A 17,426-nucleotide genomic window follows, 5' to 3' on the forward strand; every position below is an offset into this window, starting at 1 on the left:
GAGCACAGGCTCAGGACGCGCAGCCTCAGCGGCCATGGCTCACTGGCCCAGCCGCTCCTCGGCATGTGGGATCTTCCCGGACCGGGGCATGAACCCGTGTCCCCTGCATCGGCAGGCGGACTCTCAACCACTGCGCCACCAGAGAAGCCCTAGACTGTATTTTATACAGCAAAAAGCATTCCTTTTTTTCCCCTAATTTTATTCTTTTAGGTAGATTACATTTTTAGAGTTTACTTTTCTATTCTAGGAAGAAAAAAACTACTGAGCTATTCATTATTTTTCCTATTACCTTTCTCAAATCATTTTAAAATCAAGTATCCTTTTTATTGACATTATAATTTATAACTTATTATAGTTTTTTAAATCATTTCCCAAAATATATCTCATTTGTACATACATTGACTCATTTTGTAAACCCAAAGAGGCTTACTGGTTTTATAGACATTTTATAGGTAAAAAGGTCTTAAAGTCAATCATATGTTTTCAATTCACAGGTAAGAAAATTAGACTCAGGGAGTTACGCATTATTCAAAGAATACTTCTTGAGTGTATACAGTGTGCCAGGCACTATTCCAGACACTGAGATTACAGTAGTGAACATGACAGACAAGGTCTCTTTTATACTTTATTTTTGTCTTTCCTTATCCTGGTATTGTCCTCAAACTTTTTCTGTAGTGCTAATTTCATTTCATACTCTCTCTACGTATTTTTTATTTGTTTTATGTATAGTATCTGTCTGCATGAACTAGAGTAAGAACTCCATGAAAGCAGGTTTGTCTGTTTGGTCATTGCTGTATCTAGTACAATACTTAACATTTAGTGGGGAATCAATAGATTTTTGTCAAATGAATGAATGAATTGAATTAAATGAGGGCCATATGGTATCCTGAAATCCAAATGAAGTGTTTTTAGAACAGACTGGTCAACTATGTCAAATGCTGTCAAATGGGTCAGACAATGTAAAGACATGAAGATTGGATTTACCAAGGTATGGATGGCTGTGATAAGTGGTTTTAGTTGAGTGGTGGCACAAAAGCCATATTGGAGTAGAGTCAAGAAAAAAAGGAATGGGTAGTGAAGAAGTAGAAAGAAGAGATATATCTATATAAATTGTTCAAGGAATTTTGAGGGATAAGGAAATTGAGCTGTAACCAGAAGACGGGTATGAGGTCAGGGAGGGCTTTAAAGTGTTTTTCTTTTACTATAAAAATTTCAAACATACATAGAAGAAAGAACCTCTTTCATGTTTGTTAATAATATCAAGATTTTGGCATACGTATTTCATTTACTCATTTTTGTTGTTGCAAAAATATTTTGAAGCAAATCCCAGTCATTTTAGCTGTATATACTTCAATATGCATCTAAAAAAGAGAGAAAAGGCACTTTCTTACACAACCTGATGCCATAATCACACCTATTAAAATTAACAGTAATTCTTTGATACTATTTAATACCCAGTTTTTATGAGATTGCCACAATTATGTTTAAAATAAAAGTTGTTTGAATTTAGATCCAAATTCTGATTCACATTTGATCGTTGTATCTTTTAAGACTCTTTAAGTCTAGAGAACAGTCTTTCCTATATTGATGAAACTAGATTAATTGTCCTGTAGCCTGTCTTACATTCTTGATTTGTATCTTTTCTTCTTCATGGGTCATCTAATTTATTTCTCCGTTTTCAATATTATTTGTAAGCTGTTACATAGTGCTAAATGTTTGATTAGATTTAGGTTCAGCTATTTTGGGATACATACTTTATAGTTGGTGGCCTCTGCTTCATATTGCATCGCGACAAGAGGCGTATGTTTGATTTTGACACTCTTCGTTATGCTAATGTTGATCAGTGAAGTCAGTTGGTGACTGCCAGATGTTTCCACTGAAATTTGCCCATTAACCTTTCATCTTATGATTTTATGACCTTTGCCTAAATCAGTTATTTCATTTGCTTTATCGAAGGATAATTTTCTATTTCTGTCATAAAGGAGGGATCTTTAAAAATTGAAGAAATTATAACATGTTTTTCTGCTGATGGGCATGATCTAATAGAAAAGGAAAAATTATGATACCTGGAGAAACACTGGACTTGGTAGTTAAGAGGGGATGGGGTCCACTGCACAGGTGATAGAATGCCTTAGGTAGGAGGAGGAACAGTTTAAGCGACTTGTCCAAGGTTATAGTAGCACAGAGTGGATTTATTTTATTAAAGGTGTATCAGAATTTTACTTTGGAATCTTATAATTGTACCTAATTTTAGAAACATGCATATTCAGTTGATGATATTGCATGTGAAGTAGGAACTTAAAGCTATTTTGAATTTCACTGCCTATATTTGACCCTACTTGTTGGGGATTTTTTAATTTTTTCTAATTTCTCCCTTAAAATTAATGGTGTCTTATACACCTGTATCTTTACATTATAAAAAATATAAGCATATACTTTTATGTAATTTTTCAGCTTTTGGTGCTAGTCTGTTGCAAAGAGAAGTAAATGCTGCTGTTAAACAAAATGATAAATAACTCGCAGTTCAGTTTAGACACTAATGGGCCCTAAAAGCCTGTAAAATGACAAAAACCAGCAACTTTTATGATTTATAGGGTAATTTTTGTTACACAGTTTGGTCATATACCTGACAGTCTTCCCTCTTTGTGACTTTCTCCTAAAAATTATAGTTTTGTGTTACCTAAGTGAAAAGTCCTTTAGAGGTCAGTAGAAGAATATGACAGCATCTCTTCTGAGGATTGCAGCAGTTCCCATTGGTGGAATTACAATTTCCTTTTTTTTTTTTTTTTGTAGTAGTTCTAATGGTAGTGGTATAGTTTAATCTTGAAAGAATATTTATTGCAACTTTGGACCTGTAAACTATCTCCAAATTGTCTCATACATGCTATGTGAAATTTAGTTTTAGACAATCATATTTCTTTATGGCTCAGTGATTTCCATTTACTACTTGTTAGTCATACAGTCTGAAGAGTATTGGGGTTATTGTGTTGTCTGACACAGTATGTATTCTGTTAAATTTGAATTTTAAAAGCAATAAGGATTATATAGTCCCTTTAGTTACTTAGCACCATGTTTTGTTTTTTACAGATCTCTGTTGAGGTTTGACTGATTGCCTTTTCTGTCTTGGCGTCCCCAAAAGAGCACTCCGTAGTTGCCTCCAAAAGCAGGAATGTAATCTGATCTGTGTTTTGTATTGTCTGCTGACTTCCATGAGAACACTTTGCATGAGCTACATTGATCAGTTCTCATCCTTTCTAGTCAGTTATTGGACAATTAATACAACCTTGTAAAGACTCCCTAGAGTATCCCTAATAAACTAGATCGTTTTACCCAGGAATAGATACATAAAGATATTCAAGGATGAGAAAAGCTGATTAGGAGAAACAGGAAATATTAAGCTTTCACGCTCACGGTATGTTTTTCAGATTGTCTCCATCCTTACAATTGAAAGATATTGCTCTCTATTGAAATATTTTGTACAAATTAGGAAATGGTAGCTTTTCATAAATTTGCATCTTCATTGTTTAAAACAGGAAAGTTTAATTTAGGTGGATTCATATAATATTATTCATATAATATTTTATTTCTGCTTCTAATTCTTGTGATCTAATTTTCTAAAGGTAAGAATGATAATCTTTTACTATTCTTTTAAACATTTAAAACTGCTAGGAAAATGGTTTATGTGGCAGTTAATCCTTAAAGCAGTGTAAACTCCGTGCAGTTTTTTTAATGTGTAGTTTCACACTTTTGTCCTTCAAAATGTACTTTAAAAATATTTTATAGAGTGGCTTAGAATTTTGAAACTGTGGTATGAAGAGGATACATGCTAAGTACTTGGAAGTTTTCATATTAGTTCAAAAACAAATATTTTATAAATTTAAAAATACCATTCTTTTGACTTTTTGATAACTGTTTAGTAAAAGAATAGTTACGTCTGAGAAGTTTATATGCTTGTTGTGTTGGGCTGCTCAGCAGAAGATTACAGTTTAATATCAGGATGCTGCAGGGAGGCTCAAAATAGTCTGAAAAGCTAATCATTTGTTTTTATTGCCTTCAGGTATATCTGTAAAGTATGAAATGGGTTAAAGGACCTGTGTATCAGACCCAACCAATTTCATTTTAGTCTTGTCTCACATCATGTGTCTACATTTTGTTCACCAGATATGAAGCAAATAATATTAATAGTATCTTTATGAATTATTCATCAATTTCAAATTAAAAATAGTTTAAAATGTTTTTAATTATGATATTATATCTTTTTAAAATTACATAATCAGTAAAAGCAGGGTTGATTCATTTTCCAATAAATATTTGTCATGGACCTGTCATGTGCCAGGGACTGCTCTAGGCTTTGGGGAGACTATAGCACAAAACAAAACAGACTAATTAACTGTCCTCCTAGAGCTTGCATTCTAGTAGAAAAGTAAAAAAATAAACAAATACAAAATGTCAAATAGCATTGTTGCTGTGATTAAAAGAAGAACAGGGTAAGTGAATAAAGGGTGGTAAAAAATTCAGAAATTTACCTACTATGTAAACTTTGCAAGACTCCTTCTCCCCACTGATTTAAATGATGTTTTTATTGTAGACCAACCGTATGTGCTGCCCATGTAGACACCTCCATTATTTTTCATATCATAGTATCTTGTAATTCTCTGGCTTGATGTGTCTGTTTTTTGCCCGTAAGAGTATGTGCTTTGAAAGTTGGGTGCATAGATCTTCACATCTGTGTTACCAGTTTCTAACCCAAAGTTCTTTTATACGTGCTCAGTAAGTATTGGTTATATCAGTGAATGAATGATATACTCAGAACTTCTCAGGATTTCTGGCTCTGCTGATCTTTTGGGGATTTAGAGTTCTACATTTTACATTATTTTATTGGCATTAGTATATCATCCTTTTTTTTTTAATTAGGTACACATCTTTATTGGAGTATAATTGCTTCACAGTGCTGTGTTAGTTTCTGTTGTACAGAACAGAATCAGCCATTCACAAAGTGAATCAGCCATATACATACATATATCCCCTCCCTCTTAAGCCTCCCTCCCACCCTCCCTATCCCACCCCACTAGGTCTTCGCAAGCGCCGAGCTGACCTCTCTATGCTATGCAGCTGCTTCCCACTAGCTATCTGTTTTACATTTGATAGTGTATATATGTCCATGCCACTCTCTCACTTTGTCCCAGCTTCCCCTTCCCCCACCACTCGTGTCCTCAAGTCCATTCTCTATGTCTCCGTCTTTAGTCCTGCCCTGCCATTAGGTTAATCAGTACCATTTTTTTAGATTCCATATATATGCGTTAGCATACGGTATTTGTTTTCCTCTTTCAGACTTACTGCACTCTGTATGACAGACTCTAGGTCCATCCACCTCACTACAAATAATTCAATTTTGTTCCTTTTAATGACTGAGTAATATTCCATTGTGTATATATATGCCACATCTTCTTTATCCATTCATCTGTTGATGGACGTTTAGGTTGTTTCCGTTTCCATGTCCTGGCTATTGTAAATAGTGCCGCACTGAACATTGTGGTACATGACTCTTTTTGAATTATGGTTTTCTCAGGGTATATGCACAGTAGTGGGGTTGCTGGGTCATATGGTAGTTCTATTTTTAGTTTTTTAAGGAACCTCTATACAGCATTTTTGAAGAACATACAAAGTAAGAAGGGAAGTTTTCTGAAAATTAATCTTTTATCCACAGGTACTACTGAACGAGTGTGCTTGATCCAGGGAACAGTTGAAGCACTGAATGCAGTTCATGGATTCATTGCAGAAAAAATTCGAGAAATGCCCCAAAATGTGGCCAAGACAGAACCAGTCAGCATTCTACAACCCCAGACCACCGTTAACCCAGATCGCATCAAACAAGTGAGTGTTTAGTTGGGAAATCAAAGACTAACATCCACAGTGTAGTATGAATTCCTTATAAAAGAAGCCTTAAAGTTTTAGCATATAAAGTTTTTTTCTAAGTAATACTTAAAACGTAACAGAGTTGTCTTTTATTTATTTAAAGACTGTCAGAGTCTCTTCTTTAGATTGATCAGATAATTGAATTACTCATTTATTAGTGTTACACTGAGGAGCGATTATGTGACTCATTTCTTTTATGGTGCCCTTTAAAAAATTATAGACACAAATTTGATTAATTTATAGAAATTTAATCTATTTAAAATAATATCACTTTTTAAATAAAGTATAAACATTGAAACTATATTCTCAAAATTCCTAATACAATATTCTTAATAATATTTTTAGCCTTTAGTATAGTTATTATGCATATAAACTCCTGTTTTGTTAATTTGTCATGTTCAACATTTTTTATCAACAAATATGTATAAGTAAACTTTTGTACCTAGCAAACAGTTCTTTGTTACAAATCAGCTATTATGTTCTGTATAACTTGTGTAGTATTTATATATATGTCATAAAGGGCCAATGTTTATTTTTAATGTGTGGGATTTTCTGTAACAAAAATTTTACTTGATAAAAGACAATGTGAGTTCTTAAGATTGAATAATGGCTGACATGATGTAGGAAAAAAATGACATTCTTTAATGTTAAATAAGGTGAATTCTTCCCCTCAACCTCGTTTAAATCCTCAAAATTATTTGATACTTTATGTTTATAATGTTTCTGCATTTGCCCTTTTATAATTAGCTGCTTAATTTGTGATCATATTGATAGACTTCAAAAGAAATGTATTATTCATTAGTTCACAGAATATGTTCATTGTAATAAATTTGAAATGTAGCTCAAAATCTTATTAATTTCATGTTTCTGAATTGAAAAAATATTTTATACTAGGCAGTGTTATGAATCTATTATAATTTTACCAATATATTGATAAATATAAGGCTGTCTAATTAAATACAAACATAGCAATTAATAATTAGGTAATATATTTTCAAATTATGGGCCAAGACTCAATTTTCTTTTAGTTACCATTTTAAAAAGTTCCTCCATGTTTAAATCATGAGTAGGTAGTTGTTATTCCATATAAAATCGTTCATTTTATACTCTTTGTCAGTGTCAAAATAGTTTAATTTGTAACCCTTTATAACTTTTCAAGGAAGTATCTTTTAGTTTATACATGGCAGAATGTAAATATTTTAAAATTCTAAACACAGGTAGATATTTTTATTCTTCACAGCCATTTATAGTTTTGAAATGTTTATTTTATCTGTACTAGGTGAATGCAAAGGATAATTTAAAAACTGATGCCTTGAAAGTGGTACCATGATTTTATCCAAATTCTAAAAATATGAGTTTAAAGACCTCTAGGTTACAATCACCTGGGTCTAAGAATTTACAGAATTGGCACTGAAGTGCCATTGAAGGTTTATTGATTTTCTGCTTTAATCCAGCCTATCACTTCTCCCCTTTATTTTGTAATTTCTGTAAGTTCAAACATTTAGGGAAGGCAGTGAATATCTTGATTTTTTTTAAAAAAGTAAAACATAAAATATACTTTGAGTACTATATCACTGGCAATATATTCAGGACAATGATATGAATGAATTTTTATTATTTTTGTAATACTAAATATCTAGTACCATCAAATAATAGTCTATGAGTCATTGTTGATACTTTAATTTTCTCTATGGTGATATGAGATTTATAGGTTGTCGTATATCCAGTCTCAGTAAAGATTTATGAAAGCCAGAATTTTAAAATGTTGGGTTCATTTCTATTTTTATTTGCCTTGTTCAGATAATATTATTTAAATTCAAGATAAGTGGTAAAAAATAATGGTGATTGATTTACTTTTGTGTATTTGCATTCATTTGTAAGCTTTGTAGACATTCATGGCATTGAAATTATTATTGATTATTTAATACTTTCATGTAATAAATGTGAAATAGAGTATCATTTTAAAAGATTTATTAAGAAGTACACTACATCTAGTAGGGTAATATATTTAATACTTAAACAGTTTCTTATAAATGTAAAATTTGAAAAATTTACTCAAAAAATCTGGAAGAGAGATTTATCATACTGTAGATCAACAGAGTTATTTATACTCTAAATTTCGGATTCTCTAACTTTCTAGGTATCCTGTTTTACAATGTAATACTTTTTGTTGGATCATTGTCTAAATAGTAAGTGAAGTATATAAATTTAAATTACCATGCTTTTATCTCTGAAGAAATTATGCTGGTAATCCAGTATAAAATAATTATTTCTAAAATAAATTATTTTACACTAGAATAGATAAAAATGTATTTCATATAATGTTTATATATTTTTTTATATTTGAGTACATAGAATAAAAATAAGATTTCTTTTAAAATGGTAGTCTTTCCCTTAACTAATGGCATAACATTTACATTCCCTTTGGACTTCAATTCTGAAGTTAATTTTTAAAATAACTTCTTTAAAATATTTTTAAACATTTTCTTCTAGTTAAGATTGTGCAAAGAATAAAATTTGAGTTTTAAAAATTTCTGGAACTGGAAAATGTAATTTCTGCATAGAAATGAATTAATGTTGGATCTGAAATTATATTTTCTTAATTTTTGTTACTACATATCTATTGTTTTTTATGGTTGATAATTTAAGATTTTGCTTACTACAAAAAGTATAATTAATATGTAACTTGGACTTAAAATAGGAAGTCAGAGTTAGTTCTAAATGAATAAAACTTGCTTTAAAAGTTAGAATTTTACACCATATATTATTATGACTTTTATAAAATATTATTTTCTGAATTATGTGATCTAGATACAGTTGGTTTCTGAATAAATTACGTGAACCAGAATATTCTCCCCAAATGAAACCTTATTGACTTAATGAAATCTCAACCAAATATAAGTTCTTAGGAAAGCAGTACATACTGGTCTCACAAGTCTTTCATATGGAAGCATGATGATATCTAGCATGACAGCCTTACATCCAATTTAGATATTAGATGTGAACTATTCACTTCTTTATTCTCAAATGTGTTTTTTGGTTTGTTTGTTTTATTTAAATCAAATATATATTTGCTAATAGAGAGGGACTCCAATATTTTATATATTCAAAATGACAATAATAATAATATTTAATCAAAGTATGTAGCCTCTGTTCTATAGCCTTAATATCAGAAGATTATGATAAGGTACATAACACCATTGTGCTCATTTCACAAGTCAGTATACTAAGAAACAGATATGCAGCAAGAGCCAGTAAGCCAAAATTAAACATATTAATTGCAACATAGAACATTATATTTCTTATTTTCAGGAAATGAAAATATCAGAGACCTTCAGTGATCTTCAAATAATTTAGACTTTGTTTACCTAGAAGCTCTGAACTCATTCCTGGGGCACGTCTTAGCCCAGATTTTTTGGTGTACATATTTTCATTTCCACCTTTTATGTTTTGAATTTTGTACTTTTTACTTTTTTTTCCTCACGGGATTATTGAAACATTTCCTGTTGCTGTAAGTCCCTCAAATCCCCCTCTAAGTATGGTTGTTTATACCTAATGAGTCAATAAACGAACCCCAAAACATGGTAGAAACAACAAATCAGTAAGATAGTTGGCATTTGTTAACTTCCTTTGTCTATTACAGTTTTTCAGCATTTTTTTCTCTTTGGCTCAAATGCATTTTTAAGAAAATCTACATTAAAAAGAAGTGGTTATAGGCATTTAAATAATTATTTTGTATGTAAAAATTAAATTAAGATACCAAAAATCTCACTTAGCTCAAAGAATTCTACTTTCATCATGAAAAATTGGCAAAATTAGCGCATAATTTGTTCATTATTCATTCAATCATAAATTTATTAAATGCCTTCTTAGTGAATTGTAAAATATATTAAAATGTAGCCCTTGCTCTGTCAAGCTAGTTTATGAGAGATCCTAAATACTTAAAATAACTAATAAAAATATAAAACTGTATTTATATACCAAAACTACGATATAAACAATGTAGTATAAAAGTTTGGAGGAGTATGAAAGAAATGTAGGCTAGAGTGACATTTGGTCTTGTAAAATAGGTGAAGACTTGAACTGGACCTTGAAGATTGTACAGGAATTGCCTGATTAGAGGAGAAAAAAGAAAAAAGCTTATTTTAGCAGATGAAGCAATATGGATTTGAGGAGAAAGACATCATAATTGTTAAATAGTAAAGAGATTATCTTGACAGAAGTGGAATATCTGTGTTGTAGTTTAGAGGAAATTAATGTTAGATAAGCCATGTGGGACCAGATAATGGAGAGTCTTGGATGTCTGGCCAAAGGGTATCCTGTAGACTACTGATTCTTCCTAATATTTTCCAAAAGAGCCCTTTTAATTTCTCTGGAAGGTTATGGAAAAAAAAAAAAGAGGCACCTCTACCCTTTGTTCTTTTCTGTGCTAAAACTCCACACAGATTCTTAGAGTGCTTGTAGGAACACCTATTGTTAGGAGAGGAAGAGAATTATGACACTTACTGAGTAATCTACTATGCAGATCTTTAGATTTGAAGGTTTATAAAATAATATTTTTTAAAACTTCTTTTATGTAATACTCGCAAATCCAGGGGATGTTAATCTTTGCCAGGAAAAACATTTTTATGGTCAAGAATGAAGGATCAGTAATACTGGTAACAGTGATGTATATGGTGCTTATTCTGTTTCTGTGCTAGCCGTTGTACTATGCACTTTACATTTATTATCACCTTTCATTCATCCTTCCGAAATTCTTCTGAGGCAGGTATAGAGTCCATGTTATACAAATAGAAACTGATGCTTAAAGGAATTTGAGTAACTTACCCAAGGAAATGTAACTGGTAATTGATCTTAACACTGAGCTGTATGGCTTCTAAGTTTGAGTAATGCTGATTAAACAAAACCCAATAGATTTCTCTCTTCTGGAATTTCTCAGAGTCTTGAATAAGCATCTCCAAGAAGAGGACCTCACTTGTAATAGAAAGTCTTGTATCAGGGTGAAGTTAGGAGACCAGGGAATATTTTAAGAATAAGATGATGAACACAATCTCCTCTGGTGGTGAAAGTTGAGACAAAGCTTGAAGTTAAAAGATATTTCAAAGTGAAATCTGTGAGGCTTTGAGACTGGTTTGAGTCCAGTTCTAAAATAATGAGGAAAATTTAAAAATGACTATATGTGGTTTTGAGCCTAGCAAAATGTTGAATTCTAGGAAGCAACTAGTGAATTTTAGTCAGGCATCTATGTGAGATAATATTTTTGTATGTTTGTTTCAGGCAAGTTGAATAAGTTGTACATAGTATGTTTTTTCCTTGAAGTAGTCTTTGATAGAAGCATAGGTGAGAATTTAAAACTGAAAATATAGATCCTTAATTGCAGTATAGGTGATAATTTCACTTACACCTTCATTGTAGGAGAGAAAAAAAGAGATAAAGAAGCAGTTACTTTTTTTTTTTTAACTAAGTCAGAAGCATTATAGTATAGCGGTTAGGTATAGGATCTGGAATAGGATTGCCAGGTTTCAAATCCTGCCTCTTTAATTTACCAGTTGTGTACATTTGGACAAGCTGTTTTACTTCTGTATACCTCAACTTCTTTACCTATAACATGGGAAAAGTAATAGTAATCTGTTCTGTAAGGATATTGTGAGTATTAACTGAGTGGATCTATACCTGGTTCGTAGTAAGTGCTCCTTATTAACCATAAAGATAAAAGGGAGAAAATGAGGAAAGTACAATATAAGGAAAGATGCTAAAAAGGATCAAATACCCAAAGAAAAATTAGAGAATAACTATTTTTTTAATAGGAAATCATTAGAGATTCTAAAAGTTAGTTTTAAGTCTATGTTGAGAGAACAGTTGTTATTTGTTAATAATATTTCCTAAAGGTAAAGAGGCTGGTTAGGTAAAAAAAAAAAAAAAAAGTGTGAAGTGTGGGAACTGCTGACTTGAAATTGTGGATATAAAAGGAGTAAAATAGAAGTTAGATCAGAGAGACTCACATAACCCCTGCTACTAAAGAACGAATGGCTAATGTTAAAGAATAAAAAGGAGCTTGAAAAGGTAGAGAAATTGGAGATGCCAAATACAGATGAGATCATTAAGGGAACAAAATGACTCAGGAGTGGTGGAAAGATAATAGTTTAGGGTGTTAAGGTCCTAGCCCCTGAAGAGTAGGAAGTTTGAACGGGAGATCACAATTTTGTCTACATTGAAAAGAATGAGAAGATAGGGGAAAAAGTGGTTTGGAAAACTGAACAGGTTGAAATGAGGCCAATTGTAGTAGATAAGGAAGCTCATTCTGGAAAATCATGATTTCTTTCAAGTAATAAAAACTATCAATTGAAAAGAAGATAAAATACATGGGATTGAATGGTTGAAGAGAAGGATAAAGGTGTAGAATAGTAATTAGGAGGAATATAAGCTATGGAATAGGAATCAATTGTAAAAGACCTTTTGAAATTAGACAACATGAGTTTATATTAGGGCTAAGTGGTTCCAGATAGTTCAGACATTGGGAGAATGCTGGATACTTGTCAGGATGAAAAAACCACAGATAACAATTACATATTTAAATAGCTGATCTATTATTTTTTATAGAGTAGTATGCAGATTTATTTAACAGAACTGAAAACAAAGGATTGGGAAGGCGATTACTCAAGTAATGTTACTCAGTTAGCTAGTAGTACCTTCCAAATTAAAATTGAAGTTTGCTGTTTGTTGCTGTTTTCACTATACATATAATAGACCTTGACAGTCTATTATTGTAGATTTGCTTGAGGTAAGCTTATTTATTATGGAGTTTATTTATAGTAATATTCTCTGGTCCAGTAAAACTGTCACTTGTTAACAAGAATGCATTTCATAATTTGTAATCACTTTTTAGTTCTTATTCCCAAGAGCCTAGTGAAATCTACATTTAATTAAATGACTATTATTAAATCTTGAATTTTAAAAAACTGTTTTATATTCCAAAGGATCCACTATTTTAAAATTATAAACCACTTCACATTTTTCTGCAATAAGTAATTCAGCCTTCAACGTTTAAAGTAGAATTCTTAAATAGACATTTGTGTCATATAAATAAAAATATCATACTTTTCCATTTGAAAGATAAAATTGTGCTAAAAAATGCCTGTGCCCTTCATAATCACTAATAGATAAATATAAAAAAAGTTTTTAGCAGTATATATCCTTTATAAATGTTATCTATAACATATTTTAATATATTGTTGCTATATGGATATTCAGTTAGTTACATCTTCCAGATATATATCAGAAGTTTTACTAAATGATTTTTTTTAACTTGAAACCACTTTAACTTTTAGTCTGCATAGTAAATAGGAATAAAAATGTTTATAAAATATTAGGGAAACAAACATATTTTACATTGAAGTATTTCTTACTAATTTTTCTGTTCTATTTGTGTGGTTGAGAACAACTATCAAAGCTGTTTTTTAATCTAATTAATAGAACCTTTTAAACTAAAGGCAGTACGTTAATATATTTACACATATCTATTTATGAGAACAGTTTTTACCACCAGCATTTAAAAAATCAACTGAAATGCAAACTTGCTGGATTCTCTTTATTGCTATAGGTTAAATTTGTAAAGGAAGGAGACTTTTTCTGTTTAAGGGTATCTATATGACTAATGGATAAATATCAATAGAAAACTCATCACCTGTTTACTTCATTACATGTTTATTATTTTAGGGATATAAACAAGAAAATATATTTAGATGCAATTGACTGTGTCAAAAGACTCTGACAATCTTATCCCTTAAAGCCCAAACTTATTTAATTTTGATGTTTTATTTAAAACATTAAACTCTTAACTTATCAGAATATGATATTTAATAACCAAACCCTTAATGATTTTAAACATATTAATATTGTTCCAGAAGTTTAAAATTATTGTTTTTATTTCTGTGAGAAAGAAACAGCATCAGAATTATTAAGGACAATGTTGATGAATATGAATTCTATCAATTATTAATACATGCCCAATACCTCACATATACGCCAAGTAAAAAGAAAAATACTGAATAAATTGACAGAAGATAATATTAATCTTAGTGACCACAAATTCTGAGTCACTTGATATTACTACTTTTTCCACATATTTCTTTGCAATATTTCAAGAGAATTCATATCTAGGGCAAGATGGATGTCATAATGAACACCTGTGATACTTCAAGTTGATTTTATCCTGATGCAAATAGAAGAGCCCAACACACATACCTCATGCTTCTGTAGGTTAATGAACTTGGCTTCTAACCTATATTGGGATAGATGGCCTCTAGGTTTATGTCACATCTATTTAGTCAGCAGTCTCATAATCACTCTGAGATTAGTAAAGAACATATTCTTAAATATATGTTAACTACCCCCAGGAAATCTGTACAGTAACAACTGTAACCAGAGGTGGGAAAATAAAACCTTTACTCTTCAGTTCATAGTACAAGAGTAGCCCAAAGTCAATAGCGTATGTCTCTGCATAGTATTGCATGGAAAATAAAATACTAGGGCAATTATTAATGACTGGAAATGAAAGTCTCTCTGGAGAAATGACTTTGTAAAATGAATTTATTACAAATAGCAAAAACAGAAAACAAAGGATTCGAAGGGTTTTTTTCTTCTTTTGTGAGGTTTTACTTCTGAATGTAGCTCCTCTCCCCTTTTTAAAGTATGATTTAACAAAAATCTTGGTATGACTCAACATTAAGTCTAGTTTTCCTCAAAGTATCTTAGGTTTTAACTTAAGAATCAAGAATCCCTAGAGGAGTGGACTGTTTAAAACGTGATCTGATATTAGAATCAGTCTTACTTTGTTACTTGAGAACAGTGAGTTAAGCAGGAGCCTGTGAATTTTTTATCCTTTCTTTTACTCTTAAATGCTTTATTCTATCCTAATTAGGACTTTTGAAATATTAAATGCATAAATATGACTGTATTAAGTAATTTCATCTGCTTTTCCTGACACTGCTGAACCTTTAAAGTTATGCTTTTGCTCATATCTGAGTAATTTTGATGGATATATATTAATATAAAACATAATGTCCATATAGAATTTTGTCTGTACTATAAAACTACCCCATTTCATGTATTAAGAAATATTATATACTGAGGGTGCTACTTAAGCCATGCTATTTGCTGAGTGAAAATATACCTTTTTAAAAAGATAACATCTTAACATGTTACACACACATTAAGGTTACTCTATTAGACATGAGAAGTTTTTAAAATATCTTAAGTATATTATGGTCTCATATGGCATATTTTATATATAGTTTGTATATGTGTTTAGAAGTGAAATGAACAATAATTTGATTCCTAATATTTTTGTACCTATTTTCAACACAGGCTGATGACGCTATAATATATTATACCCCTTATCTATATAAATTTTTAGTGTTTAACACAAATGATAAAAAATATTATGGCAATTTGTTAAAATGCTATTAGTTACTTGTTTATTAATATGAGGTTAATGTTTACATTTTCAGACGGGCTCTAAATTTATTAAAAATTAATGTTTTAGAAGATAATGTGATATTAAGAACTCAGAACAGCAAATTTAATTGCTTTTAAGTATGGAACCCTAAATTCATGTGGAATCAACTTGTTGGTGATGTTCAACATATTAAGTAGGTGGATACTTTTATGCGAAAGTAAACTTCATTTCACCACTTCTTTCAACCCCCGACTGTATTCATTGATAGGAAAATGACTTTCAGTTTTACTCATTAAATTTCTTGAATTTTTGTTTGAGATCTCTTTTCCCCCAAGAAAACAAGAGGGAAAGAAAAGAGACTACTATTCATGAATATGGTCAGGATACCTTTAATACTCATGTGAATTTTTATCAGTCACCATCATGATTTCAAGTCATGAATTTATTTTTACATGCTTATGCATGCATATTTACATGCATTAGTTACTTAATTGATCTTAAATTCCATTAAATTTGAATGAATAGGAGAAAAATTTGTTCATAGGATTTTGTTCTCGTTATATTACATTTTATTTTATTTTGTTTTATTTAAATAATCAGTTTAAGGCTTATAAAGGTTGATTTGCTCCTGAACTGCTTTATTCCCAGACATTGCCATCTTCCCCAACTACCACCAAGTCCTCTCCATCTGATCCCATGACCACCTCCAGAGCTAATCAGGTACAGTATCATCCTGTCATCTACACCATACTTTTCACGGGTGATTGCCTGCACACTGGAGAAAAAGATACTGGTGGGTTAAGGATGTATTCGTTCATTCACATATGTGCACCATGAACAGATTCCAAATAACTTGAGAAAGAAATATCAATTATTCCTGAAAATTTATATGCATTTTTAGCTTTAGATAACAAAAATATATTCAGATGGTAGACTACTAGAATTTTGGATTTTCCCCCTAAAATTATGACTTTATGAGCTTTGAGGGTTATTTATTGAGTTGGTGTTTATAATCTCCCTTATTATTTCTCCCTAGGATTCTTGGTATATAAGTTAAGAATATCATATATGTAAAAACTAAATGTATAAATATGACTTACTGAGCAAAGGTATATCTTTAAATGTGAATGCATTTTTCTTTGTTTTTTATTTCAGATATGCCTTACTGTGTAACAATTTTAAACTTTTGATGAAAAGCATTCCTAGCAATCTAAAAGTAACTGGAAATTGGTATTTGTGATAATTTTAATGCTGTTTAACAACTCAGGAAATGGTACTTTCTTAGAATTTAATAATAGCATTTTCTTTGCTGGAGTGGCAAACTTTGCAATTAGAAATATATCTTAGTTTGACTTGATTGTTTTGGTACTGAATATTTGTAGGACATTCTTCAAAAATGTAGTTATTTTTGGCACGTTTAAGGAAATCACTAAAATATTCTATGTAATTCAGAGCCTTACTGTACTTTAACATGACAAATGTTGAAAAATATATTTATTAAAATGATTAAACACATTTTCATTTTGTCTGAGTTGAGCTTCATTTAGGTGAGAAATGTTATTTTCCTTAATATTTCCACTTTTTTACTAATATAAGGCCTTATGGGATTATTTAAATATTAAACAAGAGCTTATGTTTTTAATATATTTTTCATACAGTTGACTAATAAATTATTAACTTTGAACTATATTTGTTAAATATATTAAATGTGGCTTTTGAATATGATCTAATATAAGGCTATCAGAATTATTTTGCTCATTTATGGATTCTAATACCTTTGCAACCTCAGGAAAAAATTTTAAATAACTGAAAGCAAAACTAACATTTAGAATGTTATTCTATGGTAGGAGCTTGATTTTTGTTTTATGCAGTAGTATTCCCTTCAAAGAAAAATACTTTATAATGCTCACATTTTAGCCCCAATAAATTGGTTAAAAAAGTACACATCTCTAGTGATGAAACCCAGCATTTCTCTTTGAAGGTAATGGTACTACATAAAGTGAGAACCAAGCTTGTATTATTGATGCATGAAGTTGAAAAGTGTATATACATT

At 30.7% G+C, this 17,426-nt stretch overlaps 1 protein-coding gene across 3 annotated transcripts in view; it reads left to right on the forward strand.

The window, feature by feature from the left end:
- The window catches only part of NOVA1 (NOVA alternative splicing regulator 1), a 142,256-nt gene that overhangs the window by 102,950 nt on the left and 21,880 nt on the right, over positions 1–17,426 (forward strand). For all 3 annotated transcript variants that reach the window (XM_033851227.2, XM_073800596.1, XM_073800595.1), the window contains 2 exons: positions 5,708–5,874; positions 16,022–16,093. In XM_033851227.2, the coding sequence (XP_033707118.1) occupies positions 5,708–5,874; positions 16,022–16,093 (239 nt within the window). The remainder of the gene's footprint in view (positions 1–5,707; positions 5,875–16,021; positions 16,094–17,426) is intronic.

Source organism: Tursiops truncatus, chromosome 2, assembly GCF_011762595.2.
Source record: "Tursiops truncatus isolate mTurTru1 chromosome 2, mTurTru1.mat.Y, whole genome shotgun sequence".
NCBI classification, from domain to species: domain Eukaryota; kingdom Metazoa; phylum Chordata; class Mammalia; order Artiodactyla; family Delphinidae; genus Tursiops; species Tursiops truncatus.